Raw genomic sequence first — 21,934 nt, 5'->3', positions numbered from 1 at the left:
CCGTTACTCGTAGCACAAATAGTACATTTCTTACACCAGTCTTTTACGTCGTCGGAACTGTTCATCCAATAAAACCGTTCCCGAATTCGCTGAAGGGTTTTCCTTACACCAAAATGCCCTCCCGATGGACTGTCGTGTAACTGACGAAGTACTTCGGCTATTCTGCTCTTTGGGATCACCAACTGTCTTCTCTTCTCTGAACCGTCATCATTTTCCAGGACTCGTTTAAACAAGCCATCTTCGATGATAAATGAGTCCCACTGGGCCCAATACGTCTTAACTACTGAGCATAGGTTTGATATTTCCTGCCAAGGTGGTCGACGGTTTTCCTCTTTCCATTTTCGGATTTTCTGTATAACTGGATCTCTCTCTTGTTCTTCCCTTATCTTAGTAGGCGTCCAGTCGTCGTTGACAATCGTCGTTCTTAGCACTGCTGCTTCCTTGGATTCCGTTTTGTTGCAGTGGGGACACTCTGCTGGGCATGGCCTTCTGGAAAGAGAATCAGCGTTTCTGTGGCTAACTCCGGCTCGGTGCTCAATCTTAAAATCGTATTCTTGGAGTCGTTCGATCCACCTGGCTATCTGACCCTCTGGATTCTTAAACTGCATCAACCACTTAAGGGCGGCATGGTCGGTTCGGATTAAAAACTTCCTTCCATAGAGGTATTGATAGAAGTGCTCTACTGATTTCACTACTGCCAGAAGTTCTCTTCTCGTGACGCAATAATTCCGCTCAGGTTTTGAAAGGACTTTACTAAAATATCCGAGGACTCGTTCCTGTCCTCCTTGAATCTGAGACAGCACTCCTCCAATTCCCACGTTACTTGCATCCGTATCTAAGATGAACTCTCCTTCTGGCAGTGGATACCCCAAAATTGGTGCTGTTATTAAATGCTTTTTCAACGTTTCAAAGGCATTTTGGCAGTCTATATCCCAGCGGTATTCTCTTGCTTCCTCTGTAAGTCGCGTTAATGGCTTAGCGATATCTGCAAACTTCTTAATAAACCTCCGGTAGTAAGTACATAGTCCAAGAAAACTTCTCACTTGATGTTTGTCAGTTGGTTTTGGCCATTCCTTAATGGAATCGATTTTTCCCTTATCCACGGCCACTCCTTCTTTACTGACTATATGACCCAGATAATTGACTTTACCTTGAAATAGCTGGCACTTCTTGGGGTTTAGCATCAATTGGGCAGCTTTAAGTCGATTAAAAACGTTTTCTAAATTCCTCAAATGATCTTCGAATGTCTCCCCCAAGACGATTATGTCATCTAAATAAACCAGGCATGTTTTCCAAGATAACCCTCTCAACACATTTTCCATAAGCCTCTCAAATGTCGCAGGAGCATTACAGAGTCCAAATGGCATAACGTTGAATTGCCACAATCCAGATCCTGTGGTGAAGGCTGTCTTTTCTTTATCTACTGGGTCCATTTCTACCTGCCAGTATCCAGACTTCAAATCCAAAGTAGAAAACAATTTACTTCCAGCCAATGTGTCCAATGTGTCATCGATCCGAGGCAGAGGATAACTATCTTTCTTGGTAACGTTGTTCAGCAAACGGTAATCCACACAGAACCTCGTCGTTCCGTCTTTCTTCTTAACCAGGACCACCGGAGAGACCCATGGGCTCGTAGAAGGTTCTATCACCCCGTCTTTCTTCATTTCCTGAACAATCGTTTCAGCTTCCTCTCTTTTCGCCTGTGGTAATCGTCGAGCTGTTTGACGAATTGGCTTAGCATTACCAGTATCAATTTTATGCTTAACAACGGTAGTTCTTCCCGTCTTTCCTCCTTTCGGTACGAAAATATCACGATACTGCCGAAGAAATTCCCTTAATTTCCTTTTTTCCATCTGATTTAGAGACTGTCCTGCAACTGCAACCATTTGGTCGAATTTGTCGTTGGAATTATCAGATGTTGTCGCCTGACGGATTATGGATGTCACAGGTACACAAGTTCCTACTTTTGTCTCTTTCTTAATGGTCACTGGGTAGTCGTTGACATTGATAAGTCTCACAGGAATTTCTTTAGCCGAAGTCACCAATTCCTTTCCAATTATGATTCCACGGCCAACCTCATCGTCGTGGTTCCAAGGCTCCATCATAACAGGTCTCCCTTCGTCTACAATTCCCTGTAGTCGCGCTACTATGATCGTTTCGCTTCTCGCAGGCACGACTGTATCTTCTGTAATGGCTGCTTGCACAGTGTTGTCATTATGTGGATGAAGAAATACCTCCTCGTTGCCAACTTTGATTACCTTATTCTTAAAATCCAATTGGAATCCATGCATATTCATTACGTCCATTCCTAATATAACATCCTCTTCGATGTCAGCAACTATAACAGTATGGACGAACTTTTCTGCTCCAATTCCCAATTGTACCTGGATTTCTCCATGAATGTTGGCATTTTCACCTGTAGCGGTCCGAAGTCGCAACCTCGTTGGTAACAGTTTCTTACGGCTGTTTATAACTGTTGGACGTATAATGGTTCTGGTCGCTCCGGTATCCACCAACAACGTATGTCTTTTACCATTTATTTCTCCATCTACATATACACTATCTTCACGACATTTCAAAGAAGCTATTAGTATAAGAGGGTCTTTGGAAAGGTTCCGGGTCGAAGCTGCTCCCCTAAAGCCGACTCGTTCTGGTTTTTCCGATGGTGAGTTTCTTGATTTTATGGTCTTCGTTTTCTTGCATGTCATGCTTTTTATCAAATTAAAGAGCTGGTCAAGTTTATCTTCATCTCCTTCCTCTTTTACAGTCCTAACTTTACTGTACCCGCCAGAGGCCTGCGTAGCTGACTCGTATTCGAGGGCGGCGGATAAGACATCAACCAGCGTCTTGTGACGAGCTAATCGTAGTGTTCTCTGCATTTCATGATCACGAAGACCATCAATAAACGTTTGAACGGCCAATTTTTCCATCATGTCTTCGGGAGCTGTTGGATAAGCATATCGTACTAATCTGGCAATATCTACCTCATATTCTTGAAGAGCCTCATCTTTCTTCTGTCTACGATTTTTAAGCTGCGACTGATATACATGCTCCAAATGTTCGTGGCCATATCGCATATTTAACCTCTTCTTCAGTTGTTCGAAATCATCGGTCTCCTCTACGGCTATGGTCTGCAGCACATCTAAGGCATCTCCTCGAAGAGCGATAGTCAGGTTTACAGCCTTTTCTTTTTCAGACCATCCATTCGCTCTTGCGGCTGATTCGAACTGTTTCATGTAGTTGTTCCATGATGATTTTCCGTCGAAAGTTGGGACTTTAACATGAATAGAACCTCCACTTCCTTCAAATTTCGGCCGTGTCTCCAACTTAAATTTCGTCTCGTCTTCTTTTATCTCCACTGTAATCGGATTGTTACCTCTCTCTGCTGTCCCTGTTTCCTCCATCTTCTTTTCCATCTCTTTCCATATCTTTTCTTCGAAGGCTAACATATCGGCAGCAACTTGGTTTTTTAATGAAGATATTCTATCGTCCAGGGCAGACATCTCAGAAGTGACTTTAGAGATTTCCGAAGAGATGTTAGCAGAGACTTTGCTTTCCAGAGAAGAAATCTCGTTAGAAACTTTGCTTTCTAAAGAAGCGATGTCGCCGGATACTTTGTTCTCCAATGATGCGATGTCGCCGGAAACTTTGGCTACATCACCAGAAACTTTGGCTACATCAGAAGAAACTTTCGAAATATCGTCAGAAACTTTGTTCTCCAATTTCGAAATCGACGAGATGACAGCATCATGTTTGTCTTCAAATATATAAGTCTCTGGATCTAGTCCTTCTTCTAGCAAAGCGTTCTTTAGTCGTTGGACTAACTCAGCCTTTTTTCCGGTGGAAGCTAATTCTCTGTCTTCAAGATGTCTTCTTAAATTAGTCACTGTCAGCTCATAAATCGTAGCCATTTTCACAATTTATTTTATATTCACTTGTATTATTATTATAAGTCTAATTTATGTTCGATCTCACTCTGACACCATTTGTTGTGAATTTATTAATTGTTATGTCTTTAATTTATAATGTCTTTACTAATTTATTATATTGTTCCTACTTTAATTTATTAAAAGGCACGATAATTTATATAAGTTTATTTATCACTACATATACAATAATTTATTAGTAGGCGAGCGTAACAATAATATCGCGAGCGCGACTCTTGAGAATTAACTGTTCCTTCCAAATAAAATGTCCTTTATATATGCCATTGCCTTTACGCTAGAATCATCGAACAGCCTTCTCGATTAGCGGCGAAATTATAACGGTAAGGCAAACGGGTATTTTTACATCGGCTCGACCGTTTCTGGAAGGTCGTTCAGGTAAATAGATGCCTCTCGTAAACTCTACAACATATTAGAATAAAAACATGTTACAGGTTAAAACTATGACTCATATTTTTACGTAACACTATATACGGACGTAACTGGCGAAACCGAATTCAAATTTTTACCACTGTGCTTTCTAAAACTTGCAAAGCAAACAGGTCGATAAATTGCTCGGCAAGGGAATCTAAAATTGCATTCCACATGCCGTTCATCATGGTCAAAATTCGTAGTGAATTCAGTTTCTGCTACTCGTGAAACGGAGTAAAGTAATAAAACATAATGACGGTATTAGATTTTTGTTTCGATACAAGGCAGCGACAAGCAGCTAATGCGTATTTCTACCTCTTTAGGTCTCCTCAGAACAGTATAGCCACTGTTCTGAACCAAAACAAAAATCTTTCCCGTCCTAAACAACAGTTATCAAAATAACTATATAGGGACGTAACTACGCCATCTCAAAACAAAAAGAGAAATCAAACGATTTCTACCTGGCGAAACCGAATTAAAATTTTTACCACTGTGCTTTCTAAAACTTGCAAAGCAAACAGCTTGATAAATTATTATCAGATTATATAATAATCTGATAATTATCAGATATCAGTTTTATATATTTCTGATAATTATCAGAAATATATAAAACAAACACACACCCACACATAAAATACACATGTACATCTCCATTATGCTTAATAGGCAAATCACTAGACAACCATACCACAACTAATTTATCATATGGTAAAATTTGGCCTGTGACTATTGCGTTATCTAATCTTAAGGTATAACACCATTATATCCAGAAATACATGGCGCAGAAAGAAAAGTATTATATAAACGATGCTCCAAAGTGCTGACGAATTCTGGGCTAGTATGGGTTTGGCACGGCATGGAAGTACTTTCGCCTGAAAGAATTTCGTCTCAACTCGCAGGAATAGAATGAATACAAGACAAAAAGATATAGTTCAGAAGAAGACTCAGAAATGAGTGGTTTTTATTATTCCATAAATAAAAATCTAGAGAGCATGACAGAAAGTATCGGTCCCAAATAAGTGTCACTGATCTCAATCAGAGAACCTACAGGTGAACATTTAGCACAGTGATGCAGCGAAGAGCTTGTATAGCAAGTATACTGCAGTCTCTAAAATCTAATAATTAACAAAAGATGAAAAATAAGCCAATGTGCTTAGAACCGGTGTAGAACTGACGATTTTTAGCGACAAAAATTATACTACCATAGGAAGAAAATTTTAATCATGACAAAAATCATAGAGGCATGCATAAATCCTAGTTACCTCCTTATACCTGACATACAAGCTTTTCAGAATAACTAGGTAGGCATGGTTTGATTCTGATTACGTAATAATAATAATAAAACTGAGCATGCAGTCTCAGGGTAAGTAAAAAAAAAAACTATATATCCAAACATTTAAAAGTGTGACATTTGCTAAAAAAATTTATCTCTAAAAAGCATGATGCAGTAAGCTAAATATCAGATAACTATAACAGCAGTTGCAATAAAATGTCTTAAGAGACCGACTAGGGAAACAAATAATTTCCAAGTGAAACTATGTCAAACATATATTATATTATAACAAACGAGTATGTATTTTAAAGAGAAAAGCATATTAAAACCTGCCAAGATTCAGGAATTTGACAATGATAATGGGCAAAATTCATAAGAAGAGATTGAGGAACGAAGTTATCATAAATGCACCCGAAATAGACGACAATATTAGGTGAGCGAGATAATCACACATAGTTTTTGATATGGTACTCTCAGAGAAAAGATACTATATTAATACGAGTAGAACTCAAAAGCAGATCTATAGCCGTTAATTCTCAATGATGGAGAAATACATCTTATGTCTTCTTCCTCTGGTGCACTCGAGTACTGTAGGTTTGCGATCCCTACATCAAAATATTCATTTCAACAACATTCAAAACAACAAACACGTTGAGATCTATTTTGTCCAAAACCAAACCTAACAATGAACAAGAAAGGACAAAGAATTGCATTTATAAAATACCTTGTGAATGCGATCAGTTTTATTTAGGTGAAACATCAAGGCCATTATATGTTAGAATAAGTAATCAATCCTATATTAAACATAGAGAATTTGATAGATCTCAAATATGTAAACACGCATGGGATAATGAACATAGGCTTCAATGGAATGATTCAAATATAGTCCTAAAAGAAACGGATGGTAAAAAGAGAAAAATCAAAGAAGCGGCTCTAATTATGCTAAATGAGACCAATTGTGTCGCGAATTCCTCGGCAGAATGTAGTAGGATCTGGTTACCCATATTGAAAGAGGAAGTTATTAAAAGGAAAATACCAGTATTGGTAAGTCAGTAACATTATAGAGAATACATCATTTATGTTTTTTAAATAACAAACATATACAATCAGAATTTGGTGTTTATTGAAGGTAAATTAAATGCACGACCAAATACTTACCATGTCGGGATAGTATTATGAGGTTTTTTTTCCTGGTTTTTCCCTCATAATTTACTATGGAATCACTAACAGGAGAATTTTAATGTCATCATGGCATGTGTTTGTCTTTTTAAAGACGAATTACATGTTATGATCTTTTCTGGCGGATATTCTCAAGTTAAAGTTGATTTCATGTAATCAAATGAACTATCTTAAAAGTAAAGTCGTCCCAGGAACGCAACTCAACAATATTGGCAATATTATTTTAAAGTCGTCGACATGGCTCTTCCACCTACTTCTCTTCGACCCTCTATCTTCTCTCATTATGTGGCCTAGGTACGAAATATTTCTTTTCTTAGTCGTTGTTAAAGTTCTAACTCTTATTTAGAGTACCCGTCTGCGCAAAAGTTTATTGCGATAGAGACTTTCTCCAAACTGTGTGTGTCGCTTTATTGGCTGAGTCTGACACGATTTCCCTCTGCGACTTTTTTGGTTCTGGAGCATTTTTGTTGTGTCTGGGACATGTTCAATTCGTAATGTGTTGTGTCCATTATATTCTGAGCATTTTGCAATAAAGTCACATCTCAAAGGCTTCTAGCCGTCTCATGGTATTTAATTTTGATGTCCAGGCTTCAACTCCATACAGAAATACTGGCCAAACGTTTCATTTAATAACTCTAATTAAGATGTCTAAGCTTAGTTTTCGGATATATATATATATATATATATATATATATATATATATATATATATATATATATATATATATATATATATATAGCTACAGTTAAAGGTTAAAGTACGTTTATTGACGTTTCAATTTCCACTTCGGAAATCGTTATCAAAATACAAACATTAGTAAATTAAACAAATTTTGTTTTTTTGTTACTTTACTTAAAATTCCTCTAATAATTTAATTTTATCTGACTCATCTATCTGACAATTCAGACATATATTATATACATTTTAAAGTAGACGACTTTAAAATAATATTGCCAATATTGTTGAGTTGCGTTCCTGGGACGCACATTGATACACATTAGAGTCTTTCTTGCAGATTTCCCCAATATTTAAGAGTTTACTATTTAACTAATCTGCAAAGATTAAATTTCTTTTCTATATATATATATATATATATATATATATATATATATATATATATATATATATAAAGTTACTTCCATTTATTGTACGTGTTCCTAGAGAATAGAACGAGCTAGAGCAGCATTTAGCAATATGAAAAAGCTCCTCATAAGCAGGGATTTGTCTCTTCCCCTAAAACTACGTCTAGTTAAATGCTACATTTTTCCGATCTTACTGTATGGTGTGGAGGCCTGGACGCTGACGGAGACGCTCACGAGAAAACTAGAAGCATTCGAAATGTGGGTGTACCGACGCATTCTTCGTATATCCTGGACCGAACATGTCACCAACACAGAGGTAATCCAAAGAATCGGAAAGGAGAAAGAAATCGTGAATACAATTAAACAAAGAAAGCTTGAATATCTAGGCCACATATTGAGACACGATAAGTACCGTCTACTGCAATTGATTGTCCAGGGAAAAATAGACAGTAAGCGAGGGCCAGGCAGGAGAAGACACTCGTGGCTCCAAAATCTGAGGAAGTGGTTCGGGCTCACATCGGTCGAACTATTCAGAAGCGCCGCAAATAAGATCAGAATTGCCATGTTAATAGCCAACGTTCGCAACGGACAGGGCACTTGAAGAAGAAGAAGTTCCTAGAGTGTTCTATTCGTGTTTTTATTTGTATATCTGGATCCCACTTGTAAATTAATAATGCTCGTAAGTATGTGTATTTGTGAACTGATTGTTATCGTACTTCTAATAAATAAAAAATAAGTTTCCAAATCTATGAATTTATCTTTACTTCATTTTTGATTATTTTAAGGCGTACTATATATTAGATACTTGTGTATATAATTAATTCAACAAGTATAAGATCGTTATTTTCATAATTTAAAAACAATAATTATCTGTAAAATTTTTGTGTTGTATGTAAGCAAATTGTGATAAAAACTATAACTGATATTTTTTATAGGTACTATAGGGAGATAGGGTTAGTCAAAATAAATTTAGATCCAAAGATAATAGATTTTTTTTTTGGAATACATACCTTCAAGTGCGTATCTGGAATATCGATATTCTGCCAGTTGTGGTTTCTAATAAAATTCTGTAAATTGTTGAATATTGTATCTGCATATTGATTCAGAACTACTTTAATTTCGCTGCCTCTAAAAGATAATATGTTAATTAACAATAATAGTTAATAGATAAAATGTACAATAATTTTAAATATTTAGGGTATTCAGTGGCGGACCAAGACTAAAGCGGGCCCTAGGCAACATTTCGGGCCTATTTTTCAGTCATGACACATACTTTTCGTTTGGTAGTTCAGTTTCAAGGCATATAGTATGCAGCTCCATTTAGTTATCGGATCCCAAGAAAAAAACGGAAAAAGATAATATACATGTACAAAAATTAAATAAACATATTTTATTAAAACAAATAATAGTACTTAAAAAATATACCCAGATTGATTTGTTATATTGCCTTTTTTCTCAGTTTTAATTCTGCAAAACCGTCAATTACTTACTCATAATTAATAAAGTTACTTAATAACTCTTTCTATATAAAGTAATCTATATAACGTTTATTCTGTTTGCTTTAAGTATGTTCTGTCTTTTTTTAATGTATTTATATGTTAATAAAATACAGCATTACTGAAATTTTAAAGTAACAACTTTGAATTTTTTAAGTCAGGTAATGTGCAGCTTAAAAATTAGTCTTGTATAGAACTTCAATCGAACACGTTTAAAAATGGCTCAATTTATGAACATCAGACGTCGAAAATATTATTCTCAACGAAGTGAGTGTCGGGATGAGGAATATCATAATTTATATCGTTTTTCGAGAATTAATGTGGAGTTGTTAGCAGAAAATTTCCTTGAAGACACTGGAGAAACAAGGGGAGGAGCATTAAATCCTAGACAAAAAATATAGATATTTCTTCGATGGTCCTGCATTTCAAATTTGAGTTGGCAAGGATGATGCTTGTGATGGTGTAATATAAGATGAAGTAGGAGGAGGTCTGACTAAAACTTGTCTTCGCTGGTTTTTGCATTTCCACATTTTCCAATGGCTTCAATCGCGTTGTCGCCGCTCCAGGAATATTATGCAATGTTGGGTTTTTCTCATCTTTATCTATAATATCCAGCAATTTTTGTTTCCCAATCTTTCAAAATAATTTTTTCATTTCCAGTTGCTTTCATATCTGTTTTCTTTTTTAATTCGTTTTTCATATTTTGAATCTTTTTTTTTCAATTGTTTTACATTAATACTTTTGCCATAAATCGTTTGGTATGATTCCTGCATTTTAATTAGGGAAATTTCCTTATTTTTTCTTACTAATGGCAACTGCGATTTATCAAATAAAACTTTGTGATTAGATAAAGCCTCTATAAAGCGCAAATTGCCACTTTGTTCTTCACCGACTTCGGATTCAAGAGATTCACTGTAGTACTCGGAACTCATTTTTAACACTTTTACAAACGTGTGTCTGCTCATGGTTGTAATAAATAACTAAATAAACTGAAAAATCTGTTGACCAAAATAGAATACGGCTGGTTTTTATTAGTTTTTTCTAGATTTGTGTTTCCTGTTGTTAGTTTAAACTTAAATTTTTTAGTATACACTTATAAGTATAAGCAAAATATTATTTTGCTTATACTTATAAGTATAATACAAATTTTTCAGAATGTACTTAAACTTATAGCTGAATCTAATAAGATTGTACTTATACTCTAACTGAATTCTTAAAGTAAACAATTATTTTTTATTCACACTGCTAAATGACAACATGGATACTGGTACAGATTAAATAATATTTTATTTACTTTTAAAAGTCTTAAATTGTAATATATACTTAATTTTTCACTTCTACTGGGTTTAAATCTTGTTCTTGTCCTACTAATTCCTCTATTAAAGAGTTTCTAACATCAGTTTCATGAGCATAAGTAAACAAAAAAAACTGCTAACAGAAAGATGCCAGAACTCATAACTGGAAGAGCTGGAGTTGGTTTTACCATCTTTGGTTGGTCTCGTTCGTTTCTCATCCGCAGAAATCTTGCGTGTAGCAGTTTCCAAAGCCACATTTATCATTTGGATTCCCAACCTTCGAAAGTAGAATGCTCAATAAGAAGAAAAAAAAATGAAGATACAGGTTTAACGTATGCAAATCTAATATTAATTACGATCAGTCCATAAATAATATTTTGGATAACGAAATAAGAAAACAAAATATGAGTCGAGAAAATGAGTAAAAATAAGTATAAAGAAGATTAAAATTAAAGGTGTATAGCATTTCACTGCCGGTGTTTTGTAATAATGCATTATGTTGCGTGCTTATAGGCAATTGCCTGGAATTATTTCTTGTTGAAATTTCATCTGCGAGTGCGGCGATATGACAACGATTGGAGTTCTTGTCAATTAACTTATTATCACCTGTATAACCGTCATCGAGTAGAATTGGAAGACGAAACATCAGAAAAACTAATTCCTGGTCATGTCATATAGGGTAGGAAAACCACGTGTCAATAATATTGGGATTGATCGAAAACATTAGAGATATAATTATCCAACGAATTAAAAACCTAGATTTTACAATAGATGAAATATAGTGCAAAGAAATATCCTTGCCTAAGTATGACAAGATTGAGTACCTAATATTTTTAATGATAAACGCAAACTATGACAATTATTCTAGTTTTGTTTGGTTATCAGTACTCTGATAAATATTGGATATCTAGAGCTAAAACTATTAAACGTAAATAAATTCACGACTTCGAAATGACACGACAAAAAATTATACGAATATCGTAAAAATATTTATGATTACATCTATTGCTACAAAATTACAAAAAATTTTCGACGAAAATGATATTTTCAATTTAAACGGATGGATTGGAAACGCCTGTTTTGGAAAACAAAAATTGCAAGTCAAGTTATAAAACAATTCTCTGAGTAAACAAGAAAATGGCTAGAGATTAATAATAATAAATCGTCATGACAGTACAAACACATCCAAAATGGGTGTAGTTACCCATACTAAAAAACGGTGAGTTATAAACTAGAATTATATCAAATCTCCCATTACAAATACAGTAATCAGTAAATACTAACCCTAAGATATCAGCTTCAGTTAAAAACTTTAGTCTAGTGATCAACTCCTTGGGAATGATATTATTATAATCAATGCTCTCTAAAGCTCTGGACACTACTTCATGACTCGATGGATTTAATGGATTAGCTTCGCAAAGAGCGAATAAACAGATTATTCCACAAATTAAAACTTTCATTTTGACTCAGTTATTAAGATTACTAAATTAATCTAAAAAATTTCTTTTTTATACGTATCTCATTATTTTAAGTAGTGGGATAAATTTTATATAAGTGTTGCAAAGATTTTGTACTTTGCACTGTGTATTTTAAAATAGCAGAATTTTATTGTATATAAATTATTTGGCAAGAGAAACACTACAAGAATATGTATTTTTATTATTTTTTATGAAGACAATGTTTTTATATTTCGCCAAAATAACAGAATAATTCTCTAGTTTTGGGGAAAAAGGGCATAAGTCAAATTTTTACTATATTGACTTAAGTATACTGGCGACATGAAATTTAATCAATTTAGTTGAGATCCAAAGGACATAAGTCTATTGTATTTCTAAAAGCTTTAATATCTATTGATCTAATAGACGCAAGTCGTGTAAAACCGGTTCTGTTTGGACAAACGGACTTATGTTGACTAAAGTCTTTTTACCGCGGCAATCTTACAATCGTATATTTACAATTGCCAAGGATAGGCTGACTTAATTCCTTATGACCCGTTACAATAAAACACACGTATTGCTTTTCAGTGATAAAAATTTGTATTTACTTGTGTTTTTGCGAACGTAAAAATGTCAGAAAGCAGAAAGATGTAAAAGAATTATGAAGAATTACCCACATCATTGGGCGACATTAATACGATGCGCAAATAAAAAAAAACCTTTCCAAGTGCTTGAAATGTCACAAGATGATTTTTATGACTTTGCAGCCTTGTTGAAAAGTGTCTTTGTAAAAAGAAAACAAGATAGTGAAAAACGAAAATTTCTATAGCACGACTGCAAATGGCTCAGATACACAAAGGCACGGGGACTGATTTATTGTAAAAAATCACTTCAAGGAACAGAAGAGTTCTCCATTCTGAATTTAAATCGCCGTGGCCGTCCGGTTGCACTCTCTTTATCAAAAAATATACAGAGTCACTTGCAATCTGCAAGGCCAACAAAGATGATCTCTTGAAATTACTACCCCTTATTCCAGATGTGTACAAAAGCTTTTATGAGCAACTTGTAAATTCAAATATAACAGCTGACGTTGACCCAGATTTAGAAGACCTAGATCCAGACGCCGAAAATCCAGACTTAGAAGAGTCGTAATAAACATTTTCAGTGATGTATTTTACTTGTAATGTTTTTTTCAGCTAATAAAATGTCATCTATTATTTTACGTTTCAGTATTTATCTGTGTTTCTAGATGTTATTCGAATATTATTATACTTATCATTATTTAACCATAATAACAGTCTTATCAATATTACTATACTTGGCTAGGATGTTAGTTCATATAGACTTAAGTCAGCAATCGCAATCAAAGTCAGATCCGGAAGACTTAAGTCAATTAAAAAGCATCAATTTGAAAATATATAATCTACTTTATTATTGTCTATAGGTTTGGTTAATATATTGTATTATAATATTAGTATAAATGGTAGTTTAATTTAAAAATGGATTTATATGACAAGAATGAAACCTTTAATAAATCCTCCTGAAAAACAACAGATTTCGACTTATGCCCTTTTTCCTTAACACTAGAGAATTGGTTTTAAATAGAACGATATAGAAACTAGGATATTAGAATGGGAAGGGCAATCAAAAATTGCCAAAAATGTATCCAAAAATTGTACGTATTTTTGTCGATTTCATAATTGAATCACTTATTTGATATATATATATATATATATATATATATATATATATATATATATATATATATATATATATATATATGTATATATATGTATATACAGGGTGAGTCATGAGGAACTTTACATACTTCTACCATATGTAGAGTCTCTCAGGGAGCATATCATGTGGCCACTAAAAAATGTCAACTCCTCTTCTTTATTAATTAACAGGGTGATTTGTGTAATTGACCATTTATTTCATTTTACTGTAGTGTTTATACGGCTCATTTGATTTTTTTAATTTTTGCATGATACAGTACACTACTATCAAGCATTCGACTGGTATTAGCTAAACTAAAAAATTCCAGGACTGGCTTTGGAAAAATTAATTTATCGATTCGTATTAAATATTACACCCTGTATAAATTTTTTTTAAAATGCAATTAGTGATTTTCAAACTACATAAACAGCCAATGAAAACGACATATGCGACAATGTTGTTGCACTTTTATTAAATTTTTAGTGAACGATCAAATCTTACCAAAAATAGAACAACCATAATGAAGTATCAAATTATAAGGTAATTAATTTAAACAAATGTTATAAATTTCAAACATTTTAATTGAAATGATAAACTGAGTCACTGCACAACAAAAAACAGTAACTACTAACAATAACGAAGAACAATTAAAAAAAAACTAAAAATAATTCAAAATAGATTTTCGAAATGGAACTCTGCAGCCTGTACACATTTTTGTTGCCGAATTGTTAATTGACGTATTGAATTACGGATACTCTGGGGATCGTTTCTAATAGTATTACAACAATGTATAATTCTATCAATTAATTGTTGTCGGTTATTAATATTCACTGCGTAAACTAGTTGCTTCAATCGTCCCCAAATATGGTAATCAACGGGATTGAAATCAGGGGATCTTGAAGGCCACGAAATAGGACTTGCACGTCCTATCCACCTGTTGCCATAAACATTATTGAGATGTTGTCTCACTGCCAGTAAAAAGTGTGGGGGTGCCCCATCATGCTGAAAATACATCCCTCGGATAGCAACGTTCGCGTTGGCAAGCAAATTCGGCAAAATATTTTGTAGAAAGTTCAAATAGACCTGCCCTGTTAAAGGACCATCAAAAAAGTGAGGACCTACTAATTGGTTATTTATGACACCAATCCACACGTTAACCGAAAACCTTAACTAATAACGACGTTCTCGAATAGCATGGGGATTTTCTTCTGCCCACACATGTGAATTTCGTGAATCATTTATCCCGTCTCTGGTAAATTGGGCTTCATCTGTAAATAGTGTCCTGTATAGCGTTGGTCGATTATTGTTAATCCATCTACAAAATTCCAACCTATCGATCTCATCTCCAGCATGTAGTCGCTGAACCATTTGAATGTGATATGGGTATAGATTATTTTTTTGTAAGACTCTACTTACTTTTGATTGAGTAACATTGAGTTCTCGACTTACTTGTCTAGTGCTTATTGTAGGGTTCATCGTAACGGCATCCATAATGTCATCTTCCTGCGCTTCATCTACATGTCGCTCTGTTGTTCCACTAGGAAAAGTGCCATTTTCTCGCAAATAATTAAAAACTGACCCAAATATTGGATGACTGGGAGTTCGACGATTAGGAAATCTCCTGCGATATTCTCTACTAGCAGCGTTCCCAGCGTTCATTCCCATTGCAGAATCCATAAACAAATATTATGTCTGCATATTCTGTGGTCGAAAACTGATATGGCATTTTGAACGAAAGTAACAAAAGCTCTACCAAAACTAAAACAATGTACTTAACGTAGATATGACAGAAGAAATATGTATTCTTGTACACATAAATAACAATTGATGATGACAATAATGACAATGGGTATAAAATATCAAGAAACGTCAAACGGTCAACGCCAACCTTCATTTTAAACTTTTTTAGATTTATTTTTATTTAGTACAGTTGATGCAATGTATTATTATTTGACATAAAATTTTAATCATTTACAATCAACAAAAACTAACACATACAAGAGGTTTGACTTTTTAATCAATTTAATTTATTATTTATCGAAAATAATGCCCCAATACGATCTATGAGTAAAAATTTAAAATTGAAAAACAATTGATTCTATCGTAGAGATAATACAAAGTGACAGTAAAGATGTTAATTTTCTACGTATTAGATTATGTTGTAGGAACTCATTTTAATTAAAATGTTTGAAATTTATAACATTTGTTTAAATTAATACCTTATAATTTGATACTTCATTATGGTTGTTCTATTTTTGGTAAGATTTGATCGTTCACTAAAAATTTAATAAAAGTGCGACAACATTGTCGCATATGTCGTTTTCATTGGCTATTTATGTAGTTTGAAAATCACTTATTGCATTTTAAAAAAAATTTATACAGGGTGTAATATTTAATACGAATCCCTAAATTAATTTTTCCAAAGCCAGTCCTGGAATTCTTTAGTTTAGCTAATACCAGTCGAATGCTTGATAGTAGTGTACTGTATCATGCAAAAATTTAAAAAATCAAATAAGCCGTATAAACACTACAGTAAAATGAAATAAATGGTCAATTACACAAATCACCCTGTTAATTATTAAAGAAGAGGAGTTGACATTTTTTAGTGGCCACATGATATGCTCCCTGAGGGACTCTACATATGGTAGAAGTATGTAAAGTTCCTCATGACTCACCCTGTATAATGGTCTTTTAAACTGTAAATACACATTTTTGTAAAGAAGCGCGTTCAGTCAGTGCATGCGTAATTTATTTGTACAGAAGTATGATTTGGCGATATATTAGAGAAACACCATAAGTACATGACTAAGGAGTTTCTCCTTTATTATGCCAATAATTTTCAAGTAAGTTCAATCTTGTGTTGTGAATGCACGTAGATAAATAAATGTGTAGTAAATATGAATACAGTAGTAATAATATTGTGGATTACTTATTTGTATTATCTGGACAAAATATTTTAAAATGAGTGAAAGCGACAGTGACCATAACGATATTAATTTAACTAATCAGAAAAATAAAGTTATAAAAAAACCCTACGAATATAGAAATGAAATAATAAAACGAGCTAGAGTCAAAGGAAACGAATAAATCAATTGGAATGGGAAGAATGTTCCTGCAGTTCCTTCTCTATCCTCCAAACATTGCAATTAAGTTGATAATTTGTTGTTTTCCAATAAAAAGTTTTCATTGAAAACAATTTTTTGTTTACTGATCAATCTAAATTTGTTAATATGTACTTAATTTTTAGGTGCGGAAAAAATAGCCTAATTTTCGCAATTTGAGTTAAGCAACGACGTAGAAGAAAAGAACTTGGTAAGTCTTCACAACCTAATAGAAGTAGTAGCTATGTATACTCAATATTAATCCCTAATAGAAAAATTACCATTTGTAAATTAACCTTCTGTTTTCTTCACGGAGTAACAATTGGCCGAGTGAGGCGGCTTGTATTCTCCTAAGTGCAAGAGAATCACCATTCGACAAACGGGGAAAAAGTAAAAAAACCAGGCAATACAATTTCTGGTATTATTAAAGATGCTATTCGTGAACATATTAAATCATATCCCACAAAGTTAGCTCACTATATTAGCAAGGAAAAGTATTATTTAAATGAGAAACTAGATATCACTCTTATGTACAAAATGTTTACAGAAAAATTTCCGGAATATGCCACTGTTAAGTATTCATTCTACAGAAAAGTTTTTAAGGAAGATTTTGAATTATCATTTGGAAAACCTCAGGTAGACACATGAGTGTGTGAGGAGCTTGCAATGAAAATAAATAGTACGCATTTGAACGATAATACAAAGAGAGTTGCTGCCGCCGAGAAAATGATTCATCTACGTCAAGCTAAGAAATTTTTAATTCAAATGAAGTTTGTTAAAGAAATGGCTGAATCCAACGAGTAAATTGGAATTATTTCTATACATCTTATGCAGAACCTTCAACGGCCACAAATTCTGGTGCAAGAGGTTTTCTATCTTCGCCAGGTAACAGTGAATATTTTTTGTATTAACAATAATAAAACAGGAAAAGCAACGTTCTTCCTGTATCATGAGGATAACGGTACGAAGGAGCCGAATGAAGTTTGCTCATTTCTAACGAGGTATTTTATAAGCAACAACAGAAATATCTTCAGTTTTCTCTGACGGTTGTGGAGCGCAAAATAAAAACCACATTGTGTTAAGGTTTTTTTCCGCTTTGATTTCGCTCGAAAAATTTAACATCATTGACCATTATTTCTCTATTAGGGGTCATTCCTTCCTACCTTGTGATAATGATTTTGCGGTGATTAACAGAAAAATTAGAAAAGTAGGCCGTATATATACCATGGAAGAATATGAATAGCTGATAAAAATGTAAAAATAACTGCTTTATTGTGGTGTTAGTCTATGCTGAAGATTTTTGTTTTCTTAGTCAGCTTAGTCTATGCTGAAGATGTAATTTTATACAAAAGATGGTGGGCAGAGTACCACAAAAAAAAACATGTTATCTCCGAAATCCAGTGGCAAAAATATTCCAAGGAATCAGAAGGTTTAACTAAAAATAAGCCAATTCATGCATTTTGACCACTCCTACGAGAACTTAAACTTGGTTGTAGCACATTATTTTATTAACGGATTAGCCAATCACACCTTCAGGCTTAACAATAAATAATAAAAAAAGTAAAATAATATTGCCTGAAGCATTGGCATATCCCAATGGAAAGATTCCAATTAATCATAAAAAGATTGTTTATTTTCGTTTTTTTTTTTGAGCTGTAATAATATTTTTGTTCTTTTTAATATAAATTACAGTACTATGTGTATTTTGTTTCAATTCTTTATAAAGTTTAGTTTTAGGTGACGCTGAGCAATTTATTTGGGAAATCCCATAAGTAAATCAAGTTTGAACTTATATAGAACTTATTCTCAATCTTTTTTTCAAAATATATTGGAGTGGAAAAGTCAAGAAATAGTGTATAAATGGAATTAGGTCAACTTTTAACATGTAGAAATCTTCGTGTTTACCTCACACAGTTTTGTCTTTTTTCCTAAGTTTTAGTTTTGTGACTTATGGGGATTATTAAATAAGTGATTCAATTAGAAATAAAAAGTACAAATAAAAAAGCCCCAAATACAATCTATGACTAATAATTTATAGAACTGTAAATAATAATAATATTAAATTAACACTTCAGTCAGCCAGTTTTCTCTAGAATCATAAGTCAGCGTATCCAGTGTGCTGCCATGTGTCTAGTGATAATAATTTGTTGCTTTAATTACTATTTAAATGGGAATAAGCCACAATTAAAGGTTAAAATACGTTTATTGACGTTTCAATTTCCACTTCGGAAATCGTTCTCAAAATACAAACATTAGTAAATTGTTTAAATTTACATTTAAGTTAAACATTGTAAATTTACTAATGTTTGTATTTTGAGAACGATTTCCGAAGTGGAAATTGAAACGTCAACAAACGTATTTTAACCTTTAATTGTGGCTTATTCCCATTTAAATAGTAATTAATTTAAAATGCAACAAGAAAATAGCTTCAGAACAATTTGTTACTTTAGTCACACAAAAGTGCGTGTTAAAAAGTTTTTTGGGTCACCATTATGAGTATTCACCTCATTCCTTTTGCCGTAAGGGAATACTTATCTGAGTGGTCCTTTGAGAGTTTGAGATACTTTATGGAACATTAATATTTCCGCAGTTATTGCTGTGTTCTTCTTTCATTGCAAAGTAACGAAAATTGGTTTGTGTCTCGGTGATTACAACAAATCGGCTAGATATATGCTCTCCTCTAATGCCCAATAGACCTCTTATTTTGCCCTCGTAAATCGAGGGCTCTTGTTTCAGTAAGTTTTGCCGATGTTGCCTCACTATTCTGGAGGACTTTCTTTTCTACTTTTCAATTCTGTAATCCGTCTTGAAATAAGCAACCCTTAATGATTTATAGCAGAACTTGTCCATCGTGTAGACTAGGGTTTGCACGTCCTCCCGATCTTCCGATTTTTCAACAAGCAGTCTTCCATATTATGGTCTTGATTATGTTTCCTTGGACGAGTCCTAATGGCTGCTTCATCAGCCTCTTTCTAAGGGACATAAGTGAGTTTCTAATGGGGTGCTTGGGCATATTATTGGGATAAGCTATATTTAAGTTAATTACTTGATTTTTTAGCAATTCTTTGTTGGAAGGGGTGATGGCATTCTCCCGTGGCCTGTTTGTACCCTTGGGCTTCTCTAGTACTCCTGCTATGGTTTTATGAACTGTTTTAAGAACAGAGTTAAATGAAAAGCATAATCATGGATGCGTGAATTATACAGCAAAATACGTGTCTAATGATGTACCGCACACGATATATTCTATATTTAAAATTAAAGGTTTGTGGTAAATTCGAACTGTATATATATATATACAGGGATGAGTGCCTTAAGAACCGGCAAAATAACGCAAAAGATAGAAAACATAATACGTTGTGAAATAAAAAGAGATGAAAGTAGTAGAGGTGAGAAATTATCGATATTAACCTATAATTTACTTTACGTTACATTAGAATTATCGAAAATTTCCCACCTTTAGACGTTAGCTTATGAGCTGGTTGACTTCGGTCATAGTAATACGTATCACGTAATGTAAGTAAAACAGTTTAAGTAGGAGTATTTTTTTATCCAAAATTAAAATATTGATCAATAATAAACTATGATTTGTGACGTCGCATACACTCTTCTCAATACAGAATTATCATAGCTTGTAATTCTGTATTCGTCAACACAGAATTAATTATCAAATTACTACTAATTAAACTGTTTACTTACATTTGCTTTATTGCCTTCAATCGATTTATACTTTATGCGAAATTTAAAAAATGTAAATGTTCGACGTCATACTTGTAATATTATGACTGAAGTCAACTAGCTCATAAGCTAACGTCTAAAGGTGGGAAACTATCGATAGTCCTAATGTAATTTAATGTAAATTAGAGGTTTCTATCGATAATTTCTCACCTCTACTACTTTCATCTCTTTTTATTTCACAAAGTATTATGGTTTCTATCTTTTGCGTTATTTTGCCGGTTCTTAAGGCACTCATCACTGTATATATACACACAAAGAATGAAAATAACCAAAAAAAGTGCAATACCTGGGGTATGTCATGCATGGTGAGACATACGACATACTTAAATTGATTATACAAAGGAAAATTTAGAACAGGAGAAGTATATTAAGAAGAAGAATCTCATGGTTGTGTAACTGGAGGGAATGTTACAGATACATATCAATCGAACTGTTTAGAGCGGCCGCATCCCTATTTCCAACCTCAAGTATCATCTCTTTGCAAAATATTTAAGTATTTATTACTTTCAGTCCTTATCTCTTATAGTCTTAATTAAATCATTATTTATGTAATTATTATTAACAATTATATCAAGGTAATAACATTTTTTATCTTTATTGATATTATTTCAAGATTTGTTGTAATGTATATATTCAAGTATTTAGTTTTTCAAGATTATAATCTCTGTCTGCTATACTCTTCGTAGAATGTTACCGATACTGAAACTCGATAATTTGCAAAATCGACTCTCAACAAGTAATGATATTTGATCATATTTTTGTCTTGGACATCTTGTTTGTAAAAATTCTATTCAACAATTATTTATCTTTATATCATCACCACTACTTAATCAGACGTGTTCATTACTTGATATATACCTCTCTGTTAGTTTTCTTTTTAATGAATGTCTTTGTATTCTTTTTATATCATTTGTCCATCCGGTCAATGAAAGTTTCTGGTTTATTTTGTAGTCTTAGATTTCACTATCTAAGTTCTTAGTACTTGGTACATCTTGCTCTCTCGTCGAGGTTCCTGATGAGAGTTGAATACTTTGAAATACGCGTAGAACAATGGTGGAATTCTAACTGAAAGAAAATGCAATCATCTACTTTAATTTTAACACCTTTTCTCTACGTAAAGAGTAGATGAAAATACTATTTTTACTTTGTCCGACAAAATGTACTTGCCGATTTTTCTGTCCGACAGTGAAAATCGGATTTTCCACGAGTCTGTGGAAATTTATTAATAACGTTTTTCTTTTATGATTTTTAGTTTTTAAATGA

At 33.4% G+C, this 21,934-nt stretch overlaps 1 protein-coding gene across 1 annotated transcript in view; it reads right to left on the bottom strand.

Moving 5' to 3' along the window:
- LOC140434791 (uncharacterized) overlaps positions 1 to 12,176 on the bottom strand; it is a 66,522-nt gene extending 54,346 nt beyond the window's left edge. The window contains exons 1-2 of the mRNA XM_072523305.1: positions 11,965 to 12,176; positions 8,900 to 9,017 (exon numbers count right to left, since the gene is read on the bottom strand). Coding sequence (XP_072379406.1) covers positions 8,900 to 9,017; positions 11,965 to 12,140 — 294 coding nt within the window. The 5' untranslated portion in view covers positions 12,141 to 12,176. The remainder of the gene's footprint in view (positions 1 to 8,899; positions 9,018 to 11,964) is intronic.
- Positions 12,177 to 21,934: the final 9,758 nt, after the last annotated feature.

Source organism: Diabrotica undecimpunctata, chromosome 2, assembly GCF_040954645.1.
Source record: "Diabrotica undecimpunctata isolate CICGRU chromosome 2, icDiaUnde3, whole genome shotgun sequence".
Taxonomy (NCBI): Eukaryota; Metazoa; Arthropoda; class Insecta; order Coleoptera; family Chrysomelidae; genus Diabrotica; species Diabrotica undecimpunctata.
This window is presented reverse-complemented; position numbering and strand designations above follow the sequence as displayed.